This window comes from Kogia breviceps, chromosome 10 (genome assembly GCF_026419965.1).
Source record: "Kogia breviceps isolate mKogBre1 chromosome 10, mKogBre1 haplotype 1, whole genome shotgun sequence".
Lineage (NCBI taxonomy): Eukaryota > Metazoa > Chordata > Mammalia > Artiodactyla > Physeteridae > Kogia > Kogia breviceps.
This window is the reverse complement of record NC_081319.1, coordinates 40,485,641-40,513,094: the sequence shown is the minus strand read 5'-3', so window position 1 is coordinate 40,513,094 and position 27,454 is coordinate 40,485,641. Positions and strand designations below refer to the sequence as shown.

General features: G+C 54.0%; 2 protein-coding genes across 70 annotated transcripts in view; one reads left to right on the top strand and one right to left on the bottom strand.

The window, feature by feature from the left end:
• Positions 1 to 9,064, top strand: part of DHX30 (DExH-box helicase 30) — a 30,826-nt gene extending 21,762 nt beyond the window's left edge. For 12 of the 20 annotated variants that reach the window (XM_067044433.1, XM_067044434.1, XM_067044437.1 and 9 more), the window contains 16 exons: positions 600 to 901; positions 1,370 to 1,490; positions 2,227 to 2,376; positions 4,590 to 4,742; positions 5,049 to 5,885; positions 6,131 to 6,206; positions 6,292 to 6,396; positions 6,658 to 6,833; positions 7,031 to 7,237; positions 7,321 to 7,402; positions 7,475 to 7,668; positions 7,790 to 7,949; positions 8,064 to 8,221; positions 8,311 to 8,414; positions 8,492 to 8,631; positions 8,738 to 9,064. In XM_067044433.1, coding sequence (XP_066900534.1) covers positions 600 to 901; positions 1,370 to 1,490; positions 2,227 to 2,376; positions 4,590 to 4,742; positions 5,049 to 5,885; positions 6,131 to 6,206; positions 6,292 to 6,396; positions 6,658 to 6,833; positions 7,031 to 7,237; positions 7,321 to 7,402; positions 7,475 to 7,668; positions 7,790 to 7,949; positions 8,064 to 8,221; positions 8,311 to 8,414; positions 8,492 to 8,631; positions 8,738 to 8,991 — 3,219 coding nt within the window. In that variant the 3' untranslated portion in view covers positions 8,992 to 9,064. Of the gene's footprint in view, positions 1 to 423; positions 475 to 599; positions 902 to 1,369; positions 1,491 to 2,226; positions 2,377 to 4,589; positions 4,743 to 5,048; positions 5,886 to 6,130; positions 6,207 to 6,291; positions 6,397 to 6,657; positions 6,834 to 7,030; positions 7,238 to 7,320; positions 7,403 to 7,474; positions 7,669 to 7,789; positions 7,950 to 8,063; positions 8,222 to 8,310; positions 8,415 to 8,491; positions 8,632 to 8,737 lie in introns of all 20 variants that reach the window. The other 8 variants (XM_067044430.1, XM_067044441.1, XM_067044439.1 and 5 more) reach the window with 1 other exon arrangement.
• A 452-nt stretch (positions 9,065 to 9,516) lies between these two features.
• Positions 9,517 to 27,454, bottom strand: part of MAP4 (microtubule associated protein 4) — a 163,241-nt gene continuing 145,303 nt past the window's right edge. For 24 of the 50 annotated variants that reach the window (XM_067044386.1, XM_059076949.2, XM_067044396.1 and 21 more), the window contains 9 exons: positions 24,469 to 24,673; positions 23,835 to 23,894; positions 23,421 to 23,713; positions 21,609 to 21,722; positions 19,721 to 19,813; positions 15,589 to 15,670; positions 14,014 to 14,126; positions 11,919 to 12,108; positions 9,517 to 11,794 (listed from right to left, as the gene is read on the bottom strand). In XM_067044386.1, coding sequence (XP_066900487.1) covers positions 11,787 to 11,794; positions 11,919 to 12,108; positions 14,014 to 14,126; positions 15,589 to 15,670; positions 19,721 to 19,813; positions 21,609 to 21,722; positions 23,421 to 23,713; positions 23,835 to 23,894; positions 24,469 to 24,673 — 1,158 coding nt within the window. In that variant the 3' untranslated portion in view covers positions 9,517 to 11,786. The remainder of the gene's footprint in view (positions 11,795 to 11,918; positions 12,109 to 14,013; positions 14,127 to 15,588; positions 15,671 to 19,720; positions 19,814 to 21,608; positions 21,723 to 23,420; positions 23,714 to 23,834; positions 23,895 to 24,468; positions 24,674 to 27,454) is intronic. The other 26 variants (XM_059076963.2, XM_067044416.1, XM_067044380.1 and 23 more) reach the window with 11 other exon arrangements.

Genomic DNA, 27,454 nt, shown 5'->3' with positions numbered 1-27,454 from the left:
TTAGATTCTGAGCTTCTTGAGGGCAGAGACCAGGTCTCCTCTCTCCTGATGGTGCCTAGGGTGGCAAGCATGTTGCTTTGTACATGCTAGAGACTCAACAAATGTCTTATTTGATTTTCTCTAGAAAAAAATGAAACTGTAATATTTTTAAAAATAATATTTTTGTATAACTGGCTTTAAAAACGTTTGGTGTTATTTCTAGACTATGTTCCCAGCATAGGATTCTTGTGTCAGAGGTATATCTGTTTTATGGTGTAGACGACATATTTCCTAATCGCTACACTCACTGAAGCTTTCTAGTTCACTTTGTGAGTGCATCTGCTTCCCGTTGTCCTGTGGGGTTTTTCTTTGTTTTGTTTTGTTTCTTTGGTCTTTTGTCTTAATAGCTGTAAGAATTTACCTTGTCATTTTCATCTGTTGAAGGTAGACATGTTAAGTGCTCTCTCTGTGCCCAGTTCTGGACTAGGGCCTGAGGTGAGTAGACAGGTGAAAAAGCATGGCTCCCACACATGAGGGACTTACGGTGTAACTGGGCAGGTTCCGAGCAGCCTGAGGTGTGAGAGTGGTATGGGCCCTCACAACGCCCCTTTTTTCCCCAGGGCTGGGGTCTGCTGGGTCCCCGGAATGAGCTGTTTGATGCAGCCAAATACCGCGTGCTAGCCGATCGCTTTGGCTCTCCGGCTGACAGCTGGTGGCGCCCAGAACCCACCATGCCACCTACTTCCTGGCGGCAGCTGAATCCTGAGAGCATCCGGCCAGGGGGACCTGGGGGCCTATCCCGCTCCTTGGGCCGGGAGGAAGAGGAGGATGAGGAGGAAGAGCTAGAAGAGGGGACCATTGATGTCACTGAATTTCTGTCTATGACCCAGCAGGACTCCCACACCCCACTCAGGGATTCGAGGTACAGCCAGGGGCAGGGAATGCAGGGGAAGCTGGCTGCACCTTGACATGGGGTGGGGCATGTTCCCAGGGAGTCTTCTCTGAGATGGGAGGGCCCCTGCCCCACATCTCAGTCTGTGTCTCAGTTATTCACAGGTACATCTACCTGTTCTTGGGGAAAGCCATTTTTGGCCATGTACTGTATGGCTGGGCTTTTGCGAAACAGCAGCACGGACCCTCCCTCCAGCTCATACTTGGGTCCTTCAGAGGCCCAGTAACTACTCTGCCTGCCCCCTGCCCCTACCCTCCTCAGTTTGGGGGAACTGAGGGAGCGCCAGATGTGCTTTGTGTCTGTGAGAGGATCACAGGCCAAGTGGAAATGCCCCAGCCTCCTGCAGCTATGCAGTATCCTAGCTCCTGGGTCTCAGAGCAGGTGAAATTGGCCCAGGAAGAGAGAGTGCTTTTTCACCTAAACTTTCGGTCCTCCCAGGGGGGGTTCCTTTGAAATGACGGATGACGACAGTGCTATTAGGGCTCTGACCCAGTTTCCGCTTCCCAAGAACCTTCTGGCCAAGGTGATTCAGATAGCGACATCGTCCTCCACAGCCAAGGTGAGCTGGGTCTCCTATATGTGTGACTAGGGAGCTGGCTTGGTCAAGTCTGGTTTTCCTCCAGACCAGGTGGGAGGGAGACTACGGGTGTATGGGGGGGCTGAAGATGCCCATTCTCCAAGCCCAGCCTGGGCCAGCTGGGGGAACTCCAGGTCCTTGGAGGGTTGAAGCAGCGGGGACAGATTGGAAGTCAGAACACTGGAGCACAGGGAGGGGGCTGGGGGCTGTAGGAGTGGAAGACCTATGTATCTGTTCAAGGGTTGCGGGCAGGAAAGGAGGGTTTGGGGAGGGGGTGGCTGACTTGCTAAGGTTTTCGTCTTTGTTGTCAGGCTGAGGGGCTTTGGTTAAGCAGAGCTGCTCTCAAGGCCTTTTTGATCCCCCAGGATGTGCTTGGTTTTTAGCTTGTGTTGACAGCTTCAGCCTGCAGCTACCATCACACCTGTTTGCTCTGAAAGTGCTGAGAGGACAGTGGGCTAGGAGGGCAGGTAGTGGCGTTGCCCAGATGCCGTTTCCTGTTGTGAAATCATGGTACCACAGGAGAAGCAAGACCAGGATCCGGGAGCTGCAGCCCCACAGGGCTGGCTTCTGCCTGTCCAGTGGCACTTCTTTTGTGGCTGATGCTTGGTACCTGCTCAGATGGGGGTTAAATCCATCTCTGTGTCCCTTGGCATTCTGAGAACTCCTGGTTGTTTTCATTCCCTCCCTTTTGTAACCATCTCTCTTGCCCTTTGTGTAGAACCTCATGCAGTTCCATACTGTGGGCACCAAGACCAAGCTGTCCACCCTCACCCTACTCTGGCCCTGTCCCATGACCTTTGTCGCCAAAGGGCGTCGCAAAGCAGAGGCAGAGAATAAGGCGGCAGCCCTGGCTTGTAAGAAACTGAAGGTGAGTGCAAGGTCCCTGGTGTGATGCATGAGATGTCTTGGAGCTCCCTGATACCCTTGGCAAATGGTCCACTTTTCCAGGAAATGAAATCTACCACTGCCAGGCTTTCGGCCTGGGCACATAAGTATCTGGTGTCCCATCCTTGCTTGTCAGGCTGTGGGGTGCTGTTTCCAGGGCTTCTCCACAGTCCCTGTGGAGGTGCTTTGCCCATGAGCTCAGCCGTTTCAGCACTGTTGGCTGGAACCTGGGTGAAGCCAGGAGGAGACATGCTCATCATTCTGAATGGTATGGAGCTGGAGAAATGTCTCTGTTGAGGGACAGACTTGGTATCTAGAAAGATCTTGGTAACTTGGGCTTTGTGGCCCAGACAAACCATGCGACGTTCATCTAGGATGAAGATTGAAGGGATCAACGTGCAGGTGAAGGCAGTGGGGCTTACAGCTAGCAGTCATTTTGAAGAGGCTTTGGAGGTCAGCTGATAGCCCAGTTGTGGGAGTTACGTGAACCCTGGGGGTCTGGTTTGCAGAATAAGAGAGGAAGGAGGCCCTGTTTTACTCTGAATGGTCGGATATACCTTTGGTGTACATTTGGCTCTGGGAACTGAATTTTAGGTAGAGCTGATTGTGAGGGGTAACAAGATCCCGGAGAACTGAAGAGGGATGGGCTCAGGTAAGTGGTGAGAGGGAATGGATGTGTCATTACCTGTGGCTCAAGAGGACAGAACTAGGGCTAACTGGGAGAACTTTGAGGAGGTCTGAATTTTAATTTGATAGACAAAAACAGTGATGATGAACTTGTTCCAAGAACTCTTGTTTTAGTAGGGTATTTCCAGTGTCCTGGGAGCATTTAATTCAAATTTGTGAAAACGAACGTTGGAATAAGATTGCACCTGTCACCATTGTTCCATCTGCTAATGTCCACATTTGTCCCCAAAAAATCACTTTTTGCTGACTGATTTTATTAAGCAACCATTACAGATTGAAACTGAAAAATAAATGCATTGACAAAAAACAAAAACAGACAAAAAAGTGATGAGAAGACCCTCAGCATGTTAGAGGCCTGTCTCAGGAAGGAGCAAGCTTCCAGGAGGCAGCAGCGTTCTGAGAGCAGCTCACTGCCCCCGGTCAGAGAGGCTGTAGATAAATTCTCACAGTCCTGGGAAAGGACAGAGGCCTCCCCTGCAGCAAGGTGGCCCTGTTGGCACCTCTTTTGTTCTGGCACGAGGAGGCTGGGAAAGGGGATTGGTCCCGGTGCAGGTAGACTTCTTAAAGGAGGGAGTGTTTGCTCTGGGTTTTGGAGGGTATGTGGAATCCGGACATGACAGACTATAGGGGAAAATGACTGGTTTTCCACATTTGCCCAATGTGTTGGAATGCTTTGTCTTATTTCTGGTGGGGTGGCTTTGGGCATACAGGGAAATAAAACAGTTTCCCTTCCAGTGGCATATTTTATCAAGTTGTATAAGTAGGTATTTACGGGAACTTCCATGTACGTTTGTACGGTGGACTGGGTATCATGCAGAAACAGGTGGAGGTGTGGCAGCTGGACGTGAAATGTGGCGGCGGTTGGTGGGGTGGGCGGGCAGCGAAGGCAGAGGAGCCTGTGCCTGGGTTCCGGGGTGGCTCAGGGCCTGGCCCGCCTGTCTCAGGTGGGGATTCATGGAGGTGACCTGGGCTGCTGTGGGGACTCCGGCTGCTCGGGGAGAGGATTCTTTGCGGTGCCCATCTGCACGGGTAGGGGCTGTAACACTCAGACACACCAGGTCTGGTTTTACTTGAATCTTTTTTTTTTTTTTTTTTTTTTTTTTTGCGGTACGCGGGCCTCTCACTGTTGTGGCCTGTCCCATTGCGGAGCACAGGCTCCGGACGTGCAGGCTCAGCGGCCATGGCTCACGGGCCCAGCCGCCCCGCGGCATGTGGGATCTTCCTGAACCAGGGCACGAACCTGTGTCCCCCGCATCGGCAGGCGGACTCTCAACCACTGTGTCACCAGGGAAGCCCTTGAATCATTTTTAACTTTTTTTTTTTTTTTTTTTTGGTGGAGACTTAACATTTTCCTGGTTCCTAATTTCTCCCTTCTGCACCATATCGGCCCAAACCCAAAAATGTCTTAGAAAAGAGGTTGCTCTGCACGACTTCTCTCAAGCTCCTGAGCAGGTCTGGGCCAGTTCTGGGGAGACAGGCATAGACCAGCCGCTCATGTCCCCTCTGCAGAGCCTGGGCCTGGTGGACCGGAACAACGAGCCGCTCACCCACGCCATGTATAACCTGGCCTCCTTGCGTGAGCTGGGTGAGACGCAGCGCCGGCCGTGTACCATCCAGGTGCCTGAACCCATCCTCCGCAAGATAGAGACCTTCCTGAACCACGTAAGAGAATCCCCACATTCTTCCTCCCCTGCCCGCCTTCATCTACCCAGACCAAAAGCTTTCACCTGCAGCAGGTGGTAGTGATTCCCCGCTTTCCCCACTGGGGATGGAGCCTGGGTGTACCCTTGCCCTGAGCAGTCCTGTCTTGCCCACGAGGGTCCCATGGCAGTTGAGGACTGAGTCCTGCCCCGCGAGTGGGCCATAGCCTCTGGCCAAGGTGAATTGTGTGGAGGGGCTGGCTGGCTGTGGGTAAATGAGAAGAATGTATTTCTCTTCACCATTTTGTTTGCCTCTCCCGTCCCTCAGTACCCCATGGACAGTTCATGGATCTCCCCAGAGCTCCGGCTGCAGAGTGATGACATCTTGCCCTTGGGCAAGGACTCGGGGCCGCTGGGTGACCCTATCACAGGCAAGCCCTACATGCCCCTGTCAGAAACAGAGGAGCTGCGTCTGAGCCAGAGCCTGCTGGAGCTGTGGCGGCGGCGAGGGCCAGTCTGGCAGGAGGCCCCCCAGCTCCCTGTGGACCCTCATCGGGACACCATCCTCAGTGCCATCGAGCAGCACCCGGTGGTGGTCATCGCTGGGGACACGGGCTGTGGGAAGACCACGCGCATCCCGCAGCTGCTGCTGGAGCGCTATGTGACAGAGGGCCGAGGTGCTCGCTGCAACGTGATCATCACTCAGCCGCGCCGCATCTCGGCTGTATCCGTGGCACAGCGGGTTAGCCACGAACTGGGCCCCTCCCTGCGCCGGAACGTGGGCTTCCAGGTGCGGTTGGAAAGCAAGCCTCCAGCCCGAGGTGGGGCTCTGCTCTTCTGTACAGTGGGCATCCTGCTACGGAAGCTGCAGAGCAACCCCAGCCTGGAGGGCGTGAGCCATGTCATCGTGGACGAGGTGCATGAGCGGGACGTGAACACGGACTTCCTGCTGATTCTGCTCAAGGGCCTGCAGCGGCTCAACCCAGCCCTGCGGCTGGTGCTCATGAGTGCCACAGGCGATAACGAGCGCTTCTCTCGCTACTTTGGTGGCTGCCCTGTCATCAAGGTGCCTGGCTTCATGTACCCTGTCAAGGAGCACTACCTGGAGGATATCCTGGCCAAGCTGGGCAAACACCAGTACCCACACCGGCATCGGCACCACGAGGTGAGGGGATACGCCTGCCCCATCCTGCCCACGGCTCCTGGCCTTTTCTCCATGGATTCCCCTCCTCCTTCCCAAGCCTTGGTTTCCTTGCTAGAAATGGGAATGATCAGGCCTGCTTGACACGGGTGTGGTGAGGGTTGGAGGTGATGTGTCACGTGCCTTGACCTCACCGAGTCGCGGTGGCCGTGTCCTGTGCACGACCCCTGGCCCCGGGGCTGTGACTGGCCTCTCTTCCCCCACCCCAGTCTGAGGATGAATGCGCTCTCGATTTGGACCTCGTGACTGATCTGGTTCTGCACATTGATGCCCGCGGGGAACCAGGTGGGTGCTTTCTTCTCTGCCCTGTGCCCACCCTGCTCTCCATCTGCCGGGAGCCACTAGCTCATGCCTGCAGGGCCCTTTACAGGTGGGATCCTCTGCTTCCTGCCTGGGTGGCAGGAGATCAAAGGAGTGCAGCAACGCCTCCAGGAGGCCCTGGGCATGCATGAGAGCAAGTACCTCATCCTGCCAGGTGAGAGCATGTGTGCAAGGATGGTGGCCCCCGACACCAGGCTTGCCCTCTGTCCTGGGGAGTGACTCACCTGGGGCTCAGGGCCTTGGGTTTCTTAATAGGCTGCACTACTTTTTTGCTGGCTTTGTGACCTCTACTGGGCATATTACTGATCTGGACTTCAGTGTCATCAAAATGGGGTCAAAATCCTTGCCTACCCTCATATGGGGAGGTTTCGGCCAGAGCAGTGCCCGTGACCAGTGTGTTCTTGCTGCCCGCCAGTGCACTCCAACATCCCCATGATGGACCAGAAGGCCATATTCCAGCAGCCTCCTGTTGGGGTGCGCAAGATTGTCTTGGCCACCAACATTGCTGAGACCTCCATCACAATCAATGACATTGTGCACGTGGTGGACAGCGGTCTGCACAAGGAGGAACGCTACGACCTGAAGACCAAGGTGGCACCCATCTCCTGGCCCCGCCCCAGCCCAGATCTACCCTGGGCCTGTGTGTCTGGAGAAGGCCACACCTGTGGGATTTCAGTGTCCCTGCTGTGGGGGGCAGTTGAGGAGCTGAGTGAGGTGAAGGCCAGGCACAGGGGAGCATGGAGGAAGGCGTGTGGTCTGTGTGGCTGCTCACCTGCCCCCTCCCCCAGGTGTCCTGCCTGGAGACCGTGTGGGTGTCACGAGCCAACGTGATCCAGCGCCGGGGCCGGGCGGGCCGCTGCCAGTCAGGCTTTGCCTACCACCTCTTCCCGCGGAGCCGGCTGGAGAAGATGGCCCCTTTCCAGGTGCCGGAGATCCTGCGCACGCCCCTCGAGAACCTGGTGCTGCAAGCCAAGATCCACATGCCAGAGAAGACGGTGCGGCAGAGGTGGGTGGGGTGGGCCCTGAGAACGTGCACGTGGGGTGCGGGCTAATGGGCTGTGCCTCGTTCGTGCTGTAGGCAGTGGAGTTCCTCTCCAAGGCCGTGGACAGTCCAAACATCAAGGCGGTGGACGAGGCTGTGATCTTGCTCCAGGAGATCGGTGAGTGGTGCAGGGCTGGGCGCCGGGCTGCGGAATGGCTGTCAGGGGCGGGACTGACCTCTGAGCTTGCAGGGGTGCTGGACCAGCGGGAGTACCTGACCACTCTGGGGCAGCGCCTGGCCCACATCTCCACTGACCCACGGCTGGCCAAGGCCATAGTGTTGGCTGCCATCTTCCGTTGCCTGCACCCGCTGCTAGTGGTTGTTTCCTGCCTCACCCGGGACCCCTTCAGCAGCAGCCTGCAGAACCGGGCGGAGGTGGACAAGGTCAGACCCAGTGCCTTTGCGTGGCCCTCTGCTCTCCCTTCCGGCCCTCCGCTCCCTTTGGTCCCGAGGTGGCTTCCTCTGGTCCCTGCCCTGTGACCCTGGCACCCTCCTCCCCTCCCAGGTGAAGGCACTGTTGAGCCACGACAGTGGCAGTGACCACCTGGCGTTCGTGCGGGCTGTGTCCGGCTGGGAGGAGGTGCTGCGCTGGCAGGACCGCAGCTCTCGTGAGAACTACCTGGAGGAAAACCTGCTCTATGCGCCCAGCCTGCGCTTCATCCACGGTCAGCGGGTCCCAAGCTGCCCTGAGCCCCTCCACCCTTCCCACTCGCACTGGGCCGGTGCACAGTGAGCTGTGAACCAGGGGCCTTAGGTTCACCCTGACTTTGCCTCCCTAGGACTCATCAAGCAGTTCTCAGAGAACATTTATGAGGCTTTCCTGGTGGGGAAGCCCTCGGACTGCACCCTGGCCTCTGCCCAGTGCAACGAGTACAGTGAGGAGGAGGAGCTGGTGAAGGGTGTGCTGATGGCGGGTCTCTACCCCAACCTCATCCAGGTGCTGCCTTGGGGAGGGGGCCCCAGGCCATGACCTCTCCTTCCACCCCAGCTCCTTGCTCAACCCACCCACCTTCTTCATCCTCGCAGGTGAGGCAGGGCAAGGTGACCCGGCAGGGCAAGTTCAAGCCCAACAGTGTCACGTATAGGACCAAATCTGGCAACATCTTGCTGCACAAGTCAACCATTAACAGGTGGGGGGACTGTCAGGCTGGGGTGGGGCAGCTCGGATGGTTCAGCAGGGGGCCTCACCCAGCTCTTCGTTCCCTAGGGAGGCCACAAGGCTGCGGAGCCGATGGCTGACGTATTTCATGGCTGTCAAGTCCAACGGCAGCGTCTTTGTCCGGGACTCCTCCCAGGTGCACCCACTAGCTGTGCTGCTACTGACCGACGGGGACGTCCACATCCGTGGTGGGTACCTGCACACCTCCCGCCCCACCACTCCTCTAGCTGCTCTTGTCTCTTCAGGGGTCCGGCCTCACTCACCCGGGTTCCGCGCGTCTCTCCCTTCCTCTAGATGATGGGCGCCGGGCCACCATCTCCCTTAGTGACAGCGACCTGCTGCGGCTGGAGGGCGACTCACGCACTGTGCGGCTGCTGCGGGAGCTGCGCCGGGCCCTGGGCCGCATGGTGGAGCGGAGCCTGCGCAGCGAGCTGGCTGCACTGCCGCCCTGCGTGCAGGAGGAGCACGGGCAGCTGCTTGCGCTGCTGGCAGAGCTGCTGCGCGGGCCCTGTGGCAGCTTTGACGTGCGCAAGACAGCCGACGATTAAGCCCCGTCTCTGCTGGGGCCATGTACAGAGTGCAAATGTTTATTTAAAATAAAGTTCTATTTATCCCTTGTGAGCATCGCTATCCGCTGGGGCTCCCCAAACCAAGAGGGAAAGTGAAGGCTCAGAAGGGAGGTCCCCAAAGTCTTAGAGCAAAACGGCTTCGAACCCAGCCCTCAGGAGCTTGAACCACTCATGCGGGTTCTTGGCTTGTGCTGCTTGGCCCAGTCTAGTCGTCGTCGTCACAGCCGCGGTGGGAGGCAGTGTCCTTGCGTGTGCGGCAGGGCCGGCAGCGTGGATCCTCTCTGGCTGGCTGCCACCTCCTAACCCAGGCAAACGGGGGAGGGAGAAGTTCCACAAGCAGCCTTAACCTTTAGTCACAGCCACAGATTCACAGACGAGGGGCTGAGGTCGAGACTGCACGCTGCACCCCAGTCCCTCGATGCAAGGGGACAAGCTGGGGGCTGTGGGGGCCTGGGATGCTGAAGATGCAGACAACCAGGACGTATACAGAAGACAGGGCCTGTGTGGTGGGACATACGAGCTTTATTTGTTCTGGAAGTCGTAACAACAATCACAGATCAACATGGTTAACGGCTGAGCCATAAGCAAATGGGGAAGTACAGAAACGTTCCAGCCCCAACGGCTGCAGAATAGAACACAGCACACAGGGCCTCTGGTCCCACCTGTCAGGGCAGCTTTCTCAGCTTCTCTGGCTTGTGGGACCCTTCAAGGGAGCTGTGACCAAACCACCTTTCAGAACACTGACCACTCCAGCGCCCCCTAGAGTGCTCTCCGCCGGGGTCACCTCTCCCACCCCTACCTTTGGCCAACGGAGCAAAAGGACCCAGAGCTGCTTGTCCACCCCAGCATCAACACAGGTGCAGGTACCTTTAGGCCCAGCACTGTCACCCCACTGCATCTGGCACCCCACCTCCCACTGCGTCCTCCCAGTTTCATCTCACCCTTTCTTGCAGACAAAACACGGATGCCCTGATGTCCCTGGCGCCGTTGAAGCACTGTGTGGACAGTCTCTGGCCCTGGGAGTGCTTTTTCCACAAGACCCCTGCAATTTCTTGGTATGTGCTTGGGGAGCTGGGGAGATGGCGTCGAACCTCCCTGGAGAAAATGCTACCTCAGAAAGGGAGAGCACCTGCCCAGCCCAGACATCCTCCCTCTACATGGACTTCGAATCTGATCCTAGGTCAACAGCTCCCACCTTCTCAGTGCCAACGGAAGCCAGAGGAGGAGGTGGAGAGTGTGAGGGGCCAAGTCTGCGCTGCAGAAAATGCTCTTCCAGAGGAGAAGCCTTGGAGACTCCCAGGCCATTTCACTACAAACTGTTACGTTTTAATCCTTTATTAGAAACCATGCAAACTTTAATACAAAAAATACAAGTGCAATAAGAATCTTCGTGTCAATACAATTCCCGGGACTTATCATTGCAGCCATCCCAAGACCAGGCCTAACCAGGACACACCCCTTAGGTTGGCCTCGCCTCTCCTCTCTTCCCCTCTCCAGTCAGGCCGTAAGGGAGTCTGGATGGCCCATCTCATGTACTTATTTTTAAATTTCCAGACTTGATTCCCCACTATCCACATGAGTTCTGAACACATCGGGCTCCCTGGCAACTGAGGGCTCGAGTGTCCTAGGTTGTAGGCTTGGAGGAATTTGACCTCCATGTCCCTTTCCAGCCCAACCTTGTCTCCCACCGGATCCCAGGGAATGAAACAGACATAGATGCCAAAACCAGCCTCTTGGTTAGAAAAGAAAAGCAGCATACACACAAAATGCCAGAACCACCAGTCCACACTCTGACCAGCCCCTAGCTGTCCCTGCCTGCCCTCTAGCCCACAGTCCCCCACTGCACCTGCCCTGTCCACACCACCTCCGGGGCTGCCCAAGCCAGGGCAGCCTCCAATGCCTCACCTCCCGGCTGGAGGCTTCAAGATCTCCCCTCCCTGTTTCCTTTAACACCTACCAACGACTTTCATTCAGACATGGCTTCAACCTGCAAAACTACTCCACCGGTTTTCAGGTTATTTAAAAAAAAAAAGATAAAGTGTGACAGCAGCTAGGTAGGTATGGGAAGCAGCGGGGACAGGCAGCATTGCCCCTGACTAACTTGGGGGAGGGCAGCAAGAAGTGCCTGGCGCCACCTGCGAGGTGGGCACCACTGTGGGGTCAATGGAAGAGGCAGTGGCTTAGCAGGCTCCAGGGTACGCAGTCAGCACCCAGCTGTCATGTGGATATCCACTTCCACTCTTCCCTCCAACTGGACCAGGGAGGAGGAAGGGTATGTCAGTTTTTCTTGGGTTTGGTCCAAAAAACCCAAACAAAGAGGAGGTTGGACTCCGGCTCCCCCCACCCAGATCCCAGGAGGTACTGAACTAGCCTCCTCCACCCCACTTTCCACCCAACCTCCTCGGAGCAGCGGCGCAATGGTGAGGAGCCAAGCAGGGAGCTGGGTCTGGGGCCGGGAGTGGAGGGAGCACGGGGGCGGGGCTGCTGCCACCCTGGGCAAGTGAGGCAGGCGGGAGGGGAGGGAGGGAGAGGCCTAGATGGCAGCCCGGGAGAGGGAGCTAGGGGCCCAGGTGCCTGAGCTGGGGCCGCCAGGGAAGTGGAGGGGGGCGGGAGACAATGTCGGCCCCGTGGTCGGTGCGGGCCCTGGCGTTTGCCCGGAACGTCAGCCTGTAGGTCTCAATCTGCAGTGACACAGGAGGAGGGAAGGGAGAGGGTGACGGGGGGAGACGAGAGGGGGGACACGGGGGACGGAAGACGAGACCAGAATGTCATCATTAGATGCCTGGAAAATAAAAGGTTGCTTCGTTAAAATTCAGGCCACACTCCGGTCAGAAAACAAAGGAGTTTCAATCTGCAGCCAGTGGCAGGGCCTCTGGCTGGCCCTTAGGCCGAGCCCAGCCACTTACTTGTCTCCTGGATCTGGCTGTCCAAGGTCTGGGCCTCCCTTTGGTCACCACCCCCTGCCAGGGTGGTGTGGCCACTGAGGCCACTGGCTGAAGTGGGGGCGCCAGCTTCGGGCGCTGCCTCAGGGACGGCCGGCTCCTCCCCAGCTGGGGGGCCCGGACACGGAGGGGCCTCGCTGCCACCGCCCTCAGTCTACAAATGAAACAGTGGGGGAGACAGTGCAGGGTCAGTCGGGGAGGGCGTGGGATGGTGATGGTGGCGGGTTTCACACACAGTCCCCACCCCCGCTGCTGCCGCTCCCCATTGGCTCAAGGTACAGTCACCTGGGAGTCGAGACCAGGTCCCCCACTCCCCCACCCCCACCCGCCAGACCAACTCCTGGTCTGGGTGGCAGGGTGCTGGGTAAGAACTCAGGCTCTGGGGCAGGAGAGCAGTGCAGCCTGGCTAGTGACACGCTCTTGAGAGCCTCCTCTGCGAGACGAAAGGCTTCGTGAAGCCCCTGACATGAGAGGTGAAAGGTGCCTGGCTTCTCAACAAGGCTGATGCCAGATCAAAACACTTATGACAGCAGATTGTTAGCAAAAAAGCTAAGGAATGATCTCAAATTGTGGGTCTGGAGCCACTAGGGCTAGGGAGCTCCGGGAGCTTGAACCAGTTCCCGAGGGGTGCAGGCCGCCACCTCAGACCTAAGGGATCCCAGGGCACTCCCTACACATGCGAGTGTTTGGAGAGGCTTTCTCGGCCATTCCTGGGGCAGCGCTGCCTGTGTATCCATCATTCATGCGCCCCTGACACATGCCTCCTCTGTGCTGGGCACCTTTCTGGGGCCTGGGGACACAGAGGAGGGAAGAAGGTGTCCAAGGAGATGTGAGGGAGACTGTGGGGGCCTGGCGAGGAAGGCCTTGTGGTGGCCGTGGACACCCAGTGTGAGTCCAGAGCACAAGAGGGAGGGCTGCTGGAAGGCACTGGCGGGCTGGCACGCCCATGCCAGGAACGCCCAAAGGCAACAACAGGAGAAATCAGAGCAGTGAAAGAATTGGGCCTCTGTGTTAGAAAAATAATTCCAGAAGTGATAAGAAATGGAGGTGATGTGAGTAAAGAAAAGACTTGTGGTCAGAAAGACCCAGGCGTGAGCCCTGGTCTGTGTGCACCCGTCGTGTGGCCGGGGACAAGTGACTACACCCAAGTTAGAGCCCCGGGGGTGCTGACCAGAGAACGGCCCCTCACAAGGTGTGGAGCACGTCCTGAGAGGCTGCAACAGAGGGAGCTAGTCCGGGCTTGAACGGAGCCCTGAGGGGGGCAGGACAAAGTGCGGGCTGGGATGGAGCCGCGCTGCGCGTGCGCGGTCAGAGGCAGGGGGAAGGCCCGCAGCACTGCTCACGTCCCCTCTCCCGCGCCCACCCCTCCCTGAGCAGCTGCAGCCACCCTCAGCCTCGGAAGCCGGCAAGGCGCTGCCCCCACGGCCCCTGCTACCCGATGACACGGAACAAAGGACAGACAGCATCTTGGCAGACAAAAGGTCTCACAGTACTGTGGAAGGAGCGCGGAGGGAAGAGAGGGAGGGAAGGGAGGAGAGGCCCAACCAGGATGGGAAGCCCGCCGCCCGAGTGCTCTCCAGAGCCCGGCCGCACAGGCCGCCAGAGGGGGTGGATGCCGGGCCTACTGTCACGGGCAGCTAAAAATGCGCCATCCCGCTCCCAGGCCCAGAACAGAGCCTGACACAGAGCAGGTACCGAACACTCCCGTCTCAGGAGGTGCTGCGAGAACTGAACCACACAGACCCCGGCCTTGTGGGGACCTGCACTCCAGCCCTGTCCCTCCGAACATGGCTGAGATGGGCTCAAAAAGGCAGGCCACGGCTCTCAGGAGAACGTTCCGTCTCCAGCTGGACAGGTGAGAGGTGACCGGGCTGGGGCCTCTTCACCTCTCCTGCCTTGCTCAGGACTGATGACAGACGATGGAAACAGCAATGGTGTGGGTGAAACATGACTCCTGAAGAGACTGAGGGGCGGTGACAGGTGCCCACCTGCTGGGACCCAGACTCCAGCCGCACAACCCCACCCCCCAGTTGTGTCCCCGCCAGGACCCACTCACTACCTTCACGGCGCCTCCTGCAGGCAGGTGGCCCACATTATCAAGGGATCCCACCTTCGCCTGGGCCTTCTCCTTGAAGTTCAGCTTCTGACTTTCGATCTTGACATCTCCTCCACCTGGAACCAAACAGAAATGGGTCACTGTGGGTGGCAGAGAAATATCCCTACAGGCAAAGCCAGGAGGCTGGCCAAGGACTGGGATGTGCCCAGTATAGAAATGGGGAAAATGTGACCTGCTCTGATGAGAAAGGAAGAGGCACAGCAAACACATGCTTTCAGCCTCATCAACACCCTGTTGGTCAGGGTCAGGATCCTGGAATCCTGGTTTTCCAGCTGCCAGCACTGATACTGGAGGAGAGGAAAGACTTGCCCAAAGTCACCAGCGAGCCAGTGACTCACAGGATGGAGTACGGTCTAGGTGAGCAGTCTAACTGAATCTCACTGTCATGAAAAGAAGGGAAGGCAAGAGGCAGGAGCAGAGGAGAGGCAGTCTGTACACAGGCAACGTTCACAGCTCAGCCAGAGTGAGGCCACGGGATCAAGGGCCAGAGCACTGTCACTGGCCACCGGGCCCCTCAGCTTGGCTTTCCCTTGAGCCCTTCTTCATCCTCCCATCTCCTCTTGGCTCTTATCACCAACCTCAACACCTAGCTTCCTGCCAAATTCTCCAGGTATCCTACCCACTGGATTTCTGGCCCCTTGCAAAAACTGGACCTCAAGTCACTCAGTGTCACTAGGGAAGGAGGTATCTCACAAGAATGGTTTTTCCAGATAGAAAGAAAAATGAAGGTTAGTTAAGGGCCAAAGTGTTTTGATCCTTTTAAACAGAACACCTTCTAAAATGGATGACATTTTTTGCTGAGAGGGAAGGGAGTTTTCTTTGCCTTCACCTTAACTGGCCCATGGCGACTGATCTCTGAGACACCAGACCTGTCAGCCAGCGTGCCTGCCGCTACAGATATGGCCCTGCCCCAAATCTGCTGCCGACCCAGGGTCTAGGACACACGAGGCTCTTAGGGTACAGCCAAGGCAAGAACGCAGGCCCTGCTCAGACAACATTGCCAGTGGCTCAGAGGCCTCTGCGGGGGCACCAGGCCACCTGTGCTGCTGGCAGGAGAGTCTGCATTGCTGTAGTGGCAAGATCCACATGGGCAGGCTCAGGCGGCGTTATTGAATGGCTCCCTATCTCCTGCTGGAGCTGGTGGTGGAATACCTGTTGCTCTTGAGTCTGACAGGCAAGGCCCGGCCACCACTCTCCAGAGCTCCTTCAGCACCAGCTCCTGAACGCTTGCCTGGGAGGCTGAGAAGGGTTCTTAGCCCATAGTGCACCTTTCCCCTAGGCCTAGGTCAACAGTGCCATGCACACGGCAGGTCCTCAAGACACTGCTGGTGCAAATGGCAAACCTTACACACTGTTCCTCCTCCAACTAAAAGGTTAGTGCCCAGAATCCCCGCTCCCTGACAGGGACTGAGGACTACGTTGTTTCTACTGCTGTGCCCTGGGTGTGTGGCTCCAGGAATCTTCATGGAAGGACAGAGACACAAGGGTGAAACCTGGGACAAGGGAGGCACCACTCACCAGGCTTGTGCTTAATGTTAGCCTTGGACCCACACTTGGAGGAGACCTTAGAGATGTCCACCTTCTTGTTCTGAATCTGAACCTGAGGAGAAAACACACAAAAAAATGACTGCCTCAGAGAGAGAGGGGGTACACTGCCAGGTCCAAACCCATGCTCTCTTTATAGTCTCCAAACCCGAGGTCAGAGCCTGCCTTCTCCAAAGCCTTCCCTGGCTCTAACCTCATTCCATCTCTTCTTCATACTATCTCTTGAAGGGACCTCAGCATCAGCTCAACACTAATCGCTTCATGTGCTCAATCATCATCTATAGCGTACCTACTACCATCAAAACAGCAGCCTCTACTCTGGGTCATCTTTCCAACAAGGCTGCAATTCTCCCTAAACAGGAGCATGGGGAAATGCACTTTTCCCAGCCACAGATCTGGCATCTGCTAAAGCAAGCCACCACGTGTCCTCGGCAATGGTGACAGGCTCATCTTGCGCCATCCCTGAGATGACCTGTGAGGAGTCAACAGAGGTCACTCGCCACGGCTGGGCTCTCGCCAGGGTGTGGAGCCCACACATCTGTTGAAAGTGTGCCACAGCTGAACCTAGTCCTCAAAAAAAGAATAGTTGATGAGGGGAAGTTTCGCTTTATAGATGTACTCCAGCCAATAAATGAAGAAGGGACAGGAGAATTAGAGTCTCACCACAGTGCACCTTCACTGAACTCATGGTTTTGGGTATCAACAGCCGCCAGCATCACGAGGAGTGAGACGACGAGACGAGTGAGACATTATGTTTCCTGACAGAAACACCGCCACTGCCTATGAACGTCTTGCAAAAATGTGGGGGAAAAAAATCAAGTCTGAGTCAATCTAAAGAAAACTGTGGGACTAATGAATATGTTAAGTGAAACCACGGGGACATCCTCAGCAGAATCCAAATTCTAGGACAAACCACTCAGTTTACTCTTGAAAAATATTACCGTGAAAAAAGAAAAAATGAACAGGGAACTTGTAGAGTAAGAGAAACCTAAGATTAAAAGATACAAATCAACCAATCACAACTTATGGACCTTACTTGTTTCCTGATTAAGCAAACCTGTTTAACATGCTATGGGATTTTATATTATATACAGATGTATATTAGAGTTCTTATCTTTTAAAGTTACATATTAGAATATTTGCAGATAAAAGATATAACTAGAACTGGCTTCAAAATAACTGGGGTGGGCATTTATAGATAAGACTGGCCACAAAGATAATAAATGAAGCTGGGTAAAAAACTACATCCAGGGCTTCCCTGGTGGCGCAGTGGTTGAGAGCCCGCCTGCCGATGCAGGGGACACAGGTTCATGCCCCGGTCTGGGAAGATCCCACATGCCGCGGAGCGGCTGGGCCCGTGAGCCATGGCCGCTGAGCCTGCGCATCCGGAGCCTGTGCTCCGCAACGGGAGAGGCCACAACAGTGAGGCCTGCATACCACAAAAAAAAAAGTACATCCAGTTCACGTTACCATTTTTTCTACTTTTGTATATGTTTGAAAATTTCTATAATTAAAAGTTTTAGGGACTTCCCTGGTGGCACAGTGGTTAAGAATCCGCCTGTCAATGCAGGGGACACGGGTTTGAGCCCTGGGCCGCGAAGCAACTAAGCCCGTGTGCCACAACTACTGAGCCTGCGCTCTAGAGCCCGTGAGCCACAACTACTGAAGCCTGCGTGGCCTAGAGCCTGCGCACCACAACGAAGGGTAGCCCCCACTCGCCGCAACTAGAGAAAGCCCTAGTGCAGCAACGAAGACCCAACACAGCCAAAAATAAATAAATAAATAAATAAATATATATATATATATATATATATATATATATATATATATATATATACATACATACACGTTTTTAAAAGCTTAATTGCCATCTCACTAAGTTAACAAAGCCTCTGAGACAAGCTCTGCCTTCCCAGGCTGGTACATAGAAGAGCCACAATCCGCTTCCAAAAGATACCCCCAACCGCCCCGCTAGCCACCGGCCTCCACTGACGGCTTCGGCTTTAGGGAGCCATGTGCTGCTGCTCTGGCCTAGGACGTGTGTTTCTCGTGCTGGCCCCAAAGTTGCCCGCAGTGACGCCCGGCAGCCAGCACCAGCCTGTTCACCACCAACCCAGCATTCCCACACCTCGCTCCAGCCGTGTGCTCACGTGATCTGCCCCTGGCCTGCAGGCCACTGCAGGTGTCAATACTGCTACTTAAGTGACACTGCCAACAGGTCTCAGAACCTATTAACATACACACCCCTCCTTGCAAGGGTGAAATGGAACTAAAACTGCTGCAACATTTAAACTGGGATCAACCACAGAAGTAGCTGCTATGTTCGCACTCTATGGCCTCTCAGTTCTCAACAAGAGGCATGTTTATGTGTACGTGGGGACATGTGGGGAGTACTGACCAGGATCCTGTTCCAAGCCACGAATCCCTGTGGTAACCCCAGAATTTCTCTCTGGGGGGAAGGGGTGCCCTGTGGGGGAATGGGGTTAGATGCCTACGGCTGGTGGCCACCCTTCTTATACACAGGTATGTTTATGGTGGCTTTATGGAGGGACTGATGGAAGGCATGACAGAGCCTTAGTCCAGGCTGTTTACCCTCATCTTCCCACTGGAAACACTGTCACAGGCATTTTCCTAATGCTCTGCTGTTTAAGGAAACCTCCTAAAATGAAAACTCTTTTAAAAAGTACATTCCCTCGCCAAAAAAATCTTGTTTGAAGTCATGTGTAGGCAGTGTGGGAAGACCATACTAGGTGACAGATAAACGAGGACTATTTTCAGAACTCTGACATACATGACACAACATATATAAATGCATTTCTGTGTCACACACACGCACGCACGCATGCACGCAACCCAATTCCCTCAGAATCCCTGTTCACCTTCTGTTTGCATCTAGGCCAAAGCCTGAGAGGAAAAGCTAGGGCCAGTGCCTACCTGCGCCCTTCACGGGTTGGATCTTTCTCACCTTAACCAGACACTGCCTTTAAAAGCTTCACCCACCTCTGCCTTCCCACACTGGGATGGCTGATCTCTGGCCAACTTCCAAGTTGGCCAAGAACCGGCCACCCAAGTGCCAAGGATGCAGTTTCTGCCCACGCCAGGAAGAGCCAGTGGTGGGGAGATGACCAGGAAGGACGTGCAGTAGGGGAGTTGTGCGGAGGGAAGAAAGAGGTGTTCTATGTTTGCACCCTCACAGCAGAACTGCAGGGTCGGGCCCTCTGTAAGCCATGGGCAGGACGACTGACCACCGAGGGGGCAGGGGACAGAGCCTAAAAAGGAAGAGGGTAAGCAGAGCGGGACTTAATCCAGGTCAGGAAAGAGAGGAGAAGGAACTGAAAGAACCCAAGGGAGACCAGGACAGGGCAGCTCTCTGCCTCTTGGGGTGGGAGAGAAGCGAGGGGAGAGGCGGTGAGGGCAGGACTATGTCACAGGGATGTGGAAAATGCAAGTGTGTTCTCCACATGCCAGGTGACAATGGTGATCTACCCCATCTCTCCCTAGACCAGGACCTCCCTATGAGCTCCAGTCACCTGTGTCCCTAACACAGATCTTAAGGGTGGCACAGAGTAGCAGCATGATAAACAGGATGTCTGGATGGGAGAGGGAAAGAGCCAGAAAGAAAAGGAAATAGGAGGAAGGGGTTGGAAAAGGGAAACAGTGGGGGAAGGAGAGCAGAAAGAAAAGAGGGGGAAGGAAGCAGGGAGAGAAGAGGAGAAAGAGCAGAGTCACAGAGATGAAGGGAGGGCACAGGAGGGGTGGGAGCACGCGGAACACAAACTCCCTGCTCTACAATAGCAAGGACTCAAGGATGGGCTCTGGAGAAGTCCGGACATCTGTCTCCAGGTCAGGACCACTGCATCCCCAAGAGTGGACTCGAGACAGACCGCGTCCCTCAGACCAGGTCTCTGAATCCCTAAGGTCTCCCACCCACAGGGGCAAAAGATGCCAAGTGGGTGTCACCCAGTTGTCGTTTAGGGCTCAGCAGAAACACTCAGTCTGAACACATTTGAGCATCGGGGTCCCCCCGACTCCGCTCACCCGCCAGCGCGGGGCGGCCCTCTTTCCAGGGTGCCTCAGACGCCAGCGGCCCCAAGCGCATACTTACATTACCACCTCCAGGGACATGCTTAATATTGTCCTTGGAACCACACTTGGACTGAATATGGCTGTAGCTCACTTTTTTGGAGACTATCTGGACCTGGAGTGTTAGAGAACAGAAAAAACAACACAAAGGGAGAGGGCTGGTTAGAACCGACACGGGGCAGGCAGTGAGTCCACACGTGACCACGATGAGCGGCAGGGAGTGCTGTTAAAACCCCACCTTCAGCAGAACAGCTGTGGAAAAGCACAGGCCAAGGAACTGGAAGGAGCAGGAAAGGGAGTGTGAAAACACGAACAAACAACACAAGGACAGAAGATGTCGCCAGAGCGCTACATGGGCATCCTCACTGCTCCTGGGGGCCGGCTGCAGTTCACAAGGTGCAGACAGCAGTGGCCCCAATGCCCACTCAGCCAGGGCCCACCCCCGCCTGCTCTCTCCCCGACGCTCCTCTCTGCAAGGCTCCTGCTCATCCGGACCCGTCCTCACCCAAGGATGGCACTTCCTTTAAATCTGGAGCCTGGAATCGCTGCAGCCAGGCTGGCTCTAGGAAGCAAAGGCTGCGTGGAGAAGCCCGGGGGCCGCTGGCTCACAGCCCAGATCTGACACTGTTGGGAAGGAAGGGACCAGAGGCAGCTTGGACCTGCTATGCAGCACCCTGGGCACCAGGGGGCACAGGCCGAAGCAGTGCCCACTTGTCTCAGGACTCAAGAAAGCAGTGCAATTAAGGTTTAAGTCTAGCCTTCTTTTTGATTCCAGGGTAAAACCCCTTCCACAATCCTCCAGATGTCCAATCCTGTGCCCTGTTTCATGTGTAAAGAGACTAGGCTCTGGGCAGGGCTGCAGTGAGGCACAATCGGGGGGGGGGGGCACCTGCACAATGTGTTGTATATAAATGGCTTCCCCTGGAACGGAGCAACACAAAGGCTCAGGATCCAAGATCTGGGACAGAGAATCCTTTTTGAGCCTTCTCAAGAAGGAATAGTTGCCAGCGTCCTTCCTTCCTTTTCTTAGAGCACTTCACAAATGATGTAGCCCCCAAACTGAAGAGTTCTCCCCAGAGCAGAGCAATCTACCCTGAGAAACTCCAACTGTTCCTTGCCTTCTTTACAACATCAATGATGAACAACTGGTGAGCAAACCACTTTCCTAATGAACCAGAGACCTACAGGACCTCTAGAAGCTCCCAGGAACCATGGCGCAGCCTTCCCCACCTGCCAACCATACAAAGTCCTTGCCCTGGCCACCTACCTGCCACAGATAAGGGCAGAAGTTTCCCAGGGCAGGAGGAAGGACCTGGCTCCAGGGTGTGGAGACAAGGGGAAAGAACCTAGCATTTCCCCGCTGCATCCAGTTGACGGTGCAATCCCCATGCTGAGTGGGTTTTCGCTGGGAATCAGCATCCTAACTTTCAGTACAGAGGTCCTTGGAGAACCAGGACGAATGACGCTATCTCCACACCCAGAGGTGTTGAGAGGGGCCTTCAGCTGAACTTGAAGCACAGGGGCTCCAGGGTTCCTACTGTTGGAAGGTTACCAGTGCCATGTTTTACTGAGGAAGAAGCTGGGTACTCTGTGTGTGTTTGTGTACATAATGGGTGTGTTTCAGATCAAAGTCAGAGTGAAGGAAGTGACTGAAAGTGTTTGGATCCATTTTATCCAGCTAAATAAATATTCCCTAAAGGGCTAGTGGGCTCCTAGCTCTGTTAACTTTCAGGTTAATAGAGAATATTTTCTGATGCCTGAGTCATCAAACACAGAGGAAGGAACACGGGGAGAAGTAGAAACTAGATAAGGACAGGAAAAAAGTGCAATAGAAGGGAAAGTGACTGAGGCTGGAAGAAACAGTTGACCATCTTTTACCTTCAAGAGGTAAAAGTCTAAATAAAACTCACTTTCCCAGCAGGCGGTTTCTGTGCACTGCCAATTGGGCCGGCTGCTTTAGTGACTGCGTTAGGTTCAGGCTTTCGAGCTGGAGCAGCTGCCTCTGTTTTTTTCTCTACTTTGGCCTGGATGGAGATAAAGGGAGGGCAAATTTCAAACCAAGAGGACAAGAGCCCAGATACTAAGAAGGGAAGAAGGCTGAAGGGGACTCGCATCCAGGCCAGGCCACCATGCAGAAGCAGGTCACCCTTGCTCCTAGAAAAAAACCACCGATATGCCAGGGCAGACCAAGCTGGAGGGAGAGGGGCTAGAGACCAGACTTGAGACACGAGGAAGAGATCAAGACACCATTCGTGGAGAAGAGGCAAGAAGGAGGCTAAATGAGCGATTCTCTTCGGAGTGTCTACTGGGGTTTTCAAATCACAATGTCCCACCCCCCCCTACCCCCCATGTTCTGATATGCCCCAAACAAGCTGCCATGGTCACAGGGAGCCACTACTGATGATGGGAAGTGCCATACCCTCAGGTACGTTGGAACAGAAAATACTTTCATCACCAGACTGAGTTACTCAACTCTCCACCAAGACCTCCTGCAACTTTTGCACCATGAAGACATAAGAAGAGCATGGGCCAGGGTGGGGAACAGGCAGGCCATCAGCACCACAGCCCCAGATGCCTGGCTGAGTACGTTAGAGCCATAATCTCTTGTCAAAAGCAACTCTTGGGGGCTTCCCTGGTGGCGCAGTGGTTGAGAGTCCGCCTGCCGATGCAGGGGACGCGGGTTTGTGCCCCGTCCGGGAAGATCCCACATGCCGCGGAGCGGCTGGGCCTGTGAGCCATGCGCTGAGCCTGCGCGTCCGGAGCCTGTGCTCCGTAACGGGAGAGGCCACAGCAGTGAGACGCCCGCGTACTGCAAAAAAAAAAAAAAAAAAAAAAAAAAGCAACTCTTGGGCCCTTATCCCAGTTTTCCATCAGTGTCTTCCAACAGCACCAGGATTCTGCTTTATTTTGGACCTCTTCAATTTTTTAGCAGCTCTGGATTGAAGCAATTTAAGTATCCTATCCTGAGTGGTGGGTGGGCAGGGGGAAGCGCACACCAGTGATGGTGGTTTAAGTGCTAGAGAATGAGGCAGGAGGTGAGAAGGTTGCTGCTCCAGGGACTTTGAACTTGGACTTTTGTCACCACCTTTTCACACATAAAATCCCCGTGGTTGCTAACAGTTAACAAATAATTCTGGGGTGGATGCACCCAGAAAGTCCTTAAAGTGAAGTGCTGTGGCCAGCCATGCTTCTCCATCTCAACACTCTATCACGGTCCTTTGTTTAGGAAAGCCAGGGGCTCGCAGCAAGTCACCCTGGCCACAAGGACACTAGTCCTCGTTCAGACAGATTCTCCACCCAAGACACAGCTTAGGGAACAAAGAGGCAGTCCATCTTCTTTCTGCCTATCCTGCTGTTCATAGTGCAGGGGTAAGAAACAGAACAAACCAGGTTCCTGCCCAGTGTCTCTCACCTGTTCAAGGCTCAGAGGCCTCCTCTGTTTGTTTTGTAAAGCAGAACCCTTTTGCCTCCAAAAATGTAAGCCTAAACCCCAAAATGCAGAACAGGAGAGGAGAAGAGAAAGCTCAGAGCCACCTGCTTGCTGCTGCTGGGAGGCGGAGCCCAGGATGAAATTCCCTGGCACTGAATCCAACGTCCTGACTGCTCCCTGAATGGTGGGCCCCTTGGGCCGATGCAAGGACATGCCTGGGAACGGTGCTTAGATGTGGCAGGGGAAGAAGCAGGGGCCAGCCTGCCGAGGACGCCAAGCTCCCTGGACTCACCCGGCCTCCTCCAGGCTGATGCTTGATGTTTTCCGTGGAGCCAACCTTGGAACGGACATTCTTCAGATCAGGGGCAGAAGCATTGGTAGCCACACGGCCCAGCCTTGGGGCAGAGGAGCTGGGCTTGGCTGACGTGGGCTTCTTGTCCACGGAAGGAGTCCCAGAGGGCCGGGGAGGCGTGGCAGTGGGCTTGACGCGGCTGGGAGTCACCCCTGCTGGGGGTGCTGCCCCAGGGACGGCAGCACTTTTCTTCACGGAACTGGTGGAGGTGCTCTTTGGGCGACTCACGTCAGCTGCAAAGGTGGGAGTGAGAGATAACAGGTGTGCAGGGGAGAGAGCGAAGGGAGCCTTAAAGCCATGGGAGAGGTGGGGGGTTTAAATCTGGGATCCATGAAGCGGGAGATGGGGTCTTACCTGGTGCAGACTTCGTAGCCATCTTCTTGATGTCTGCAGGTTTCCCCTCAGTCTTGACCGCTGCACAAACGTATACTTTTTAACATCACGATTAACAAAATAACCTACTGAATGGCTCATCCAAAACTGAGATTCATGCATTCATTCAACAATTACTAAACTGTTTGAGCCAGGGGCTGTGCTAGTATCTGAGAACAAACTAGCAAATCAGACAGCCAAGTAAAGACCACGCCCTGATGGAGCGTCCAAGGCCAAGCACTGTGTCTTACTCTTTTCTACAGTCTTGACAATGCCTGCCCTTCTACGTGGCCTTTCTTTGAATGGCCTGTTTCTTATCATGAAAGTCCACGAACACAACATGCTGGGTGCTGTGGAGTTACTAAGAAAGGAATAGTAAATTCTACCTTGGAATTCATGAGAATCCCCTTCACTCAGGATTTTTCTGGATACACATACCTACTAACCTGACATGGAGATCGAGGCTATCACTTTCCAACAGACCTCATTAAGGACTGGTGCACAAGCAGGTCTGCACAGCTGTCTGTGATGCTGGCTGGCGCTATGGCTGGAGCAAAAAGCCAAGGCCCCACCCTCCTGCCCACCGGTTCCCATGGGAGGGAAGTGCAGTACTCACCAGGGGGCCTCTTGGGCAGGGGTGTAGAGGGGCTCCTACTGCTTGGCCCAGCTGAGGCAAGAGTGGCAGCTGCTGTGGCTTTTGGAACAGTCTGGGTGCTCTTGGAGCCAGGCCTACCGGCCAGGGCAGAAGCCAGCTTGGATGGCAAGGCTGGCTTGGATGGTGAGGCCCGCTTCTCAGGAATCTTTGCCTCTGCAACAGGCTGCTAATAGGAAAGTGGGAATAAGAGCTTCAGGTCAGCAATAGGCCGAGGAAGTCATGCCAAAGGATGGTTCCATATAAGCTTATGCCAGAAAGCAGGGGTACTGTGGGTTTGGCAGCCACTGACAGGAAATATATGTGGCTATACGATCAAGGTCCTCCACACAACATGAGAAATGGCCATGTAGGGTGCCATGTGATCGGGGATCAGGAAACAGGGAGTCAAACCACCTGAAGCCAACCTGAACCAGTGAGAATGAACAGCCCTGAAAATATACCACACCACAACTACGTTTGCCTCGGGATGCACTGGATTAAATACTTACGTATTTAAGGTATTAATATTTGACCGGAGATCAAACAAATACATAAACAAAACAAAAAATTTATTAAAATGTTCAGTCAAATTCAGCCATTCTTTTGGCTAAGATGCACAGTGAATTCTGAACAGGACGGAGCTGCAGCTGGAAACTGCATTGGCCAAATCAGTCAGGTCTAAGCTCCAGCCCCAGGCAGGCCCCCAAATCACAGTATGATCTTGGGCAAATCGCTGAGCCTCTCTGGGCTTTATTTCCTCATCTGGAGAAAGGAGGCTGGAACAAAGGGTCGCTACGGACCAGTTTTGATAATAGTGATGTTAGGGACGGGAGGATGAGGATTCTGTAAGAGCCCAGGGACAATGAGAAGGGGCAGTGGAGGGTGCAGGCCTGACCAACAGAGGGAATGAGGAGGCCGATGCCACAGCTCTGACTGAAAGCAAAAGGGAGAAGCCTCTCAAGTGCAGACACAGGCCATCTGGGTTACTCTAGCTCCTCTTCCAGGGAGGCTGGGCATGTAATCACTATCAAGGAAGGGAAGGAATCAATACAGCCTGGTTTCTACAGGAATAGGCAATGAAAAGACTTTTGATAAGCAAATATACCATGTTACTCAAGAGAGTAAGCCAAACCACAGACAAAGGGGATCCAGCTCTTATACTCCAAGAGAAATGACCACACAGAGGGTAGTATGTTGGTAGAGACAAGCAGGATATTGCTTAAATGGAAAATCAGCTAAGGAGGTTCTCAGAAATTAAGGGCTGGCAGCCATTTAAATAAAATCTAACCGTGCAAATGCAGGGTAATGACCATTCCTACAAATGAAGGGCCCAAGCATGGTGTAAAGAACCCTAAGGTTGGAATCAGGGGAAGTGGTCCAGCTACCAGCTCTGTCTCGAGCGTGTCGTGGGATTCCGTGCAGAGGGACTCCTGCTCTGTTTGCTCTAAAATGTAAAGACTAAACCAGATGCTCTCTGGGGTCTCCTTCAAATTTTCAATACTATGAGTCAGAATAATCGGGTGGGGTCTTATATTTTGCTAGTAAGAGTAATAATAATAAAATAAGTTAGAAAAAAGTTGCTTGAGATAGAAGTCTCTAAAGGATGTGATGTTCTTTAGATGTCAGGCTTTTGGCCTCAGCAGAACCAGCCTGCTTGCAGAGTTGGAGTCACTCTCCTGTTTTCTCAATTGTATTTTCTCCTCTGCCAGAATCACAGATCTTGTTTTTTCTGAATAGTTTTTCCCCCTTTGTCTGCTCCTATAAATCTTTCTACCAAATAAGGAAAAAAAAAAACAAATTTCATTAGGTTTTAGTTTTTATCCATCTCTCAAAGTGTTTCCATCTGTTTCTTATCTAAAAGATAAACAACGGTAATCATTATGAGGCACAACACCTCTTCAGGTCAGCAGTATCTCAAAATGCTGTCTAAAAGCTGAATGGCAAAAAGACAGGAAACAGAAGCGTTGGTAGAGGCCCTGCGCACCAGTGTTGGAGTTAGACCCAAGTTCAAATACGGGCTCTGCCGCTTATTAGCACTGGACTACAGAAAGGTCATTTAACTGAGCTCTGAAATGAGGATACTAAAATCCACATTATGGGTTGTTGAGAGAGAGAATTAAAAGAGTTAATGTCTACAAAGAAACCACTACAGTATGCTTCATTTTTGTTATTATTGCAGAGTGAACTTCACTAGACAGCACCCCCCCCCCTTCCCATGGCCTCCTCTGTCTCCCCCAGGATTTGCTGCTAAGAAAGTGAAAGTGTCAGGGAGGAGCTGCTGCCGGGGCTCCAGCCACCTTCCCTCTGCCCTCTTATTCAAATAAATTGCTTCCTAAACATCCAGAAAAGCAGTGTCAACTGGGTACACGAGGATCAGAAAGCTTTATGAGATTTTATAATTCCTAGTCTATACTAGGATTTCTCAGTTTCTTGGCCAGGGTTTCAACCTATCCTACAATTCCTAGGTTCCACCAGTACAAGATTAAATGAAAACACTGACATTTTAACATGGTAAACTATTCCTCATCATGATTTTAAAGAGTAATATCAGACTGACCTAAAGGCCCTTCTCAAAGAAAACAAGATGTTAGAAAAGGCAGTCACAGATTCCACCCACCCTCTCCCCGAAGAACAATCCTGTGAAGCTACTGCTGTTTCAAACTGACCCGTTTCTAAGCAATAATGTGTGGGTGACCCGGAAAACTGAAAAACTGCAGAAGGAGCCCGGTGAGAGGTAGACTAATGCCAAAAGCAAAGTAATTCCTGATGCTGGAATCTGCTGGAAGATAAGCTGGAAGAGCTAATCACTAATCAACTAATGGAGGAAATTCACTTCTGCGGGATGATTAAGAAGAAAGACAAAGAACTGAATTTGACTGGGAATCTGACGGCGGAATTACACCAAAAATCAGTATATGATTGGCATGTGGAGTGGGGAAACTGGTTAACCAGTAATGTAAACAGACGA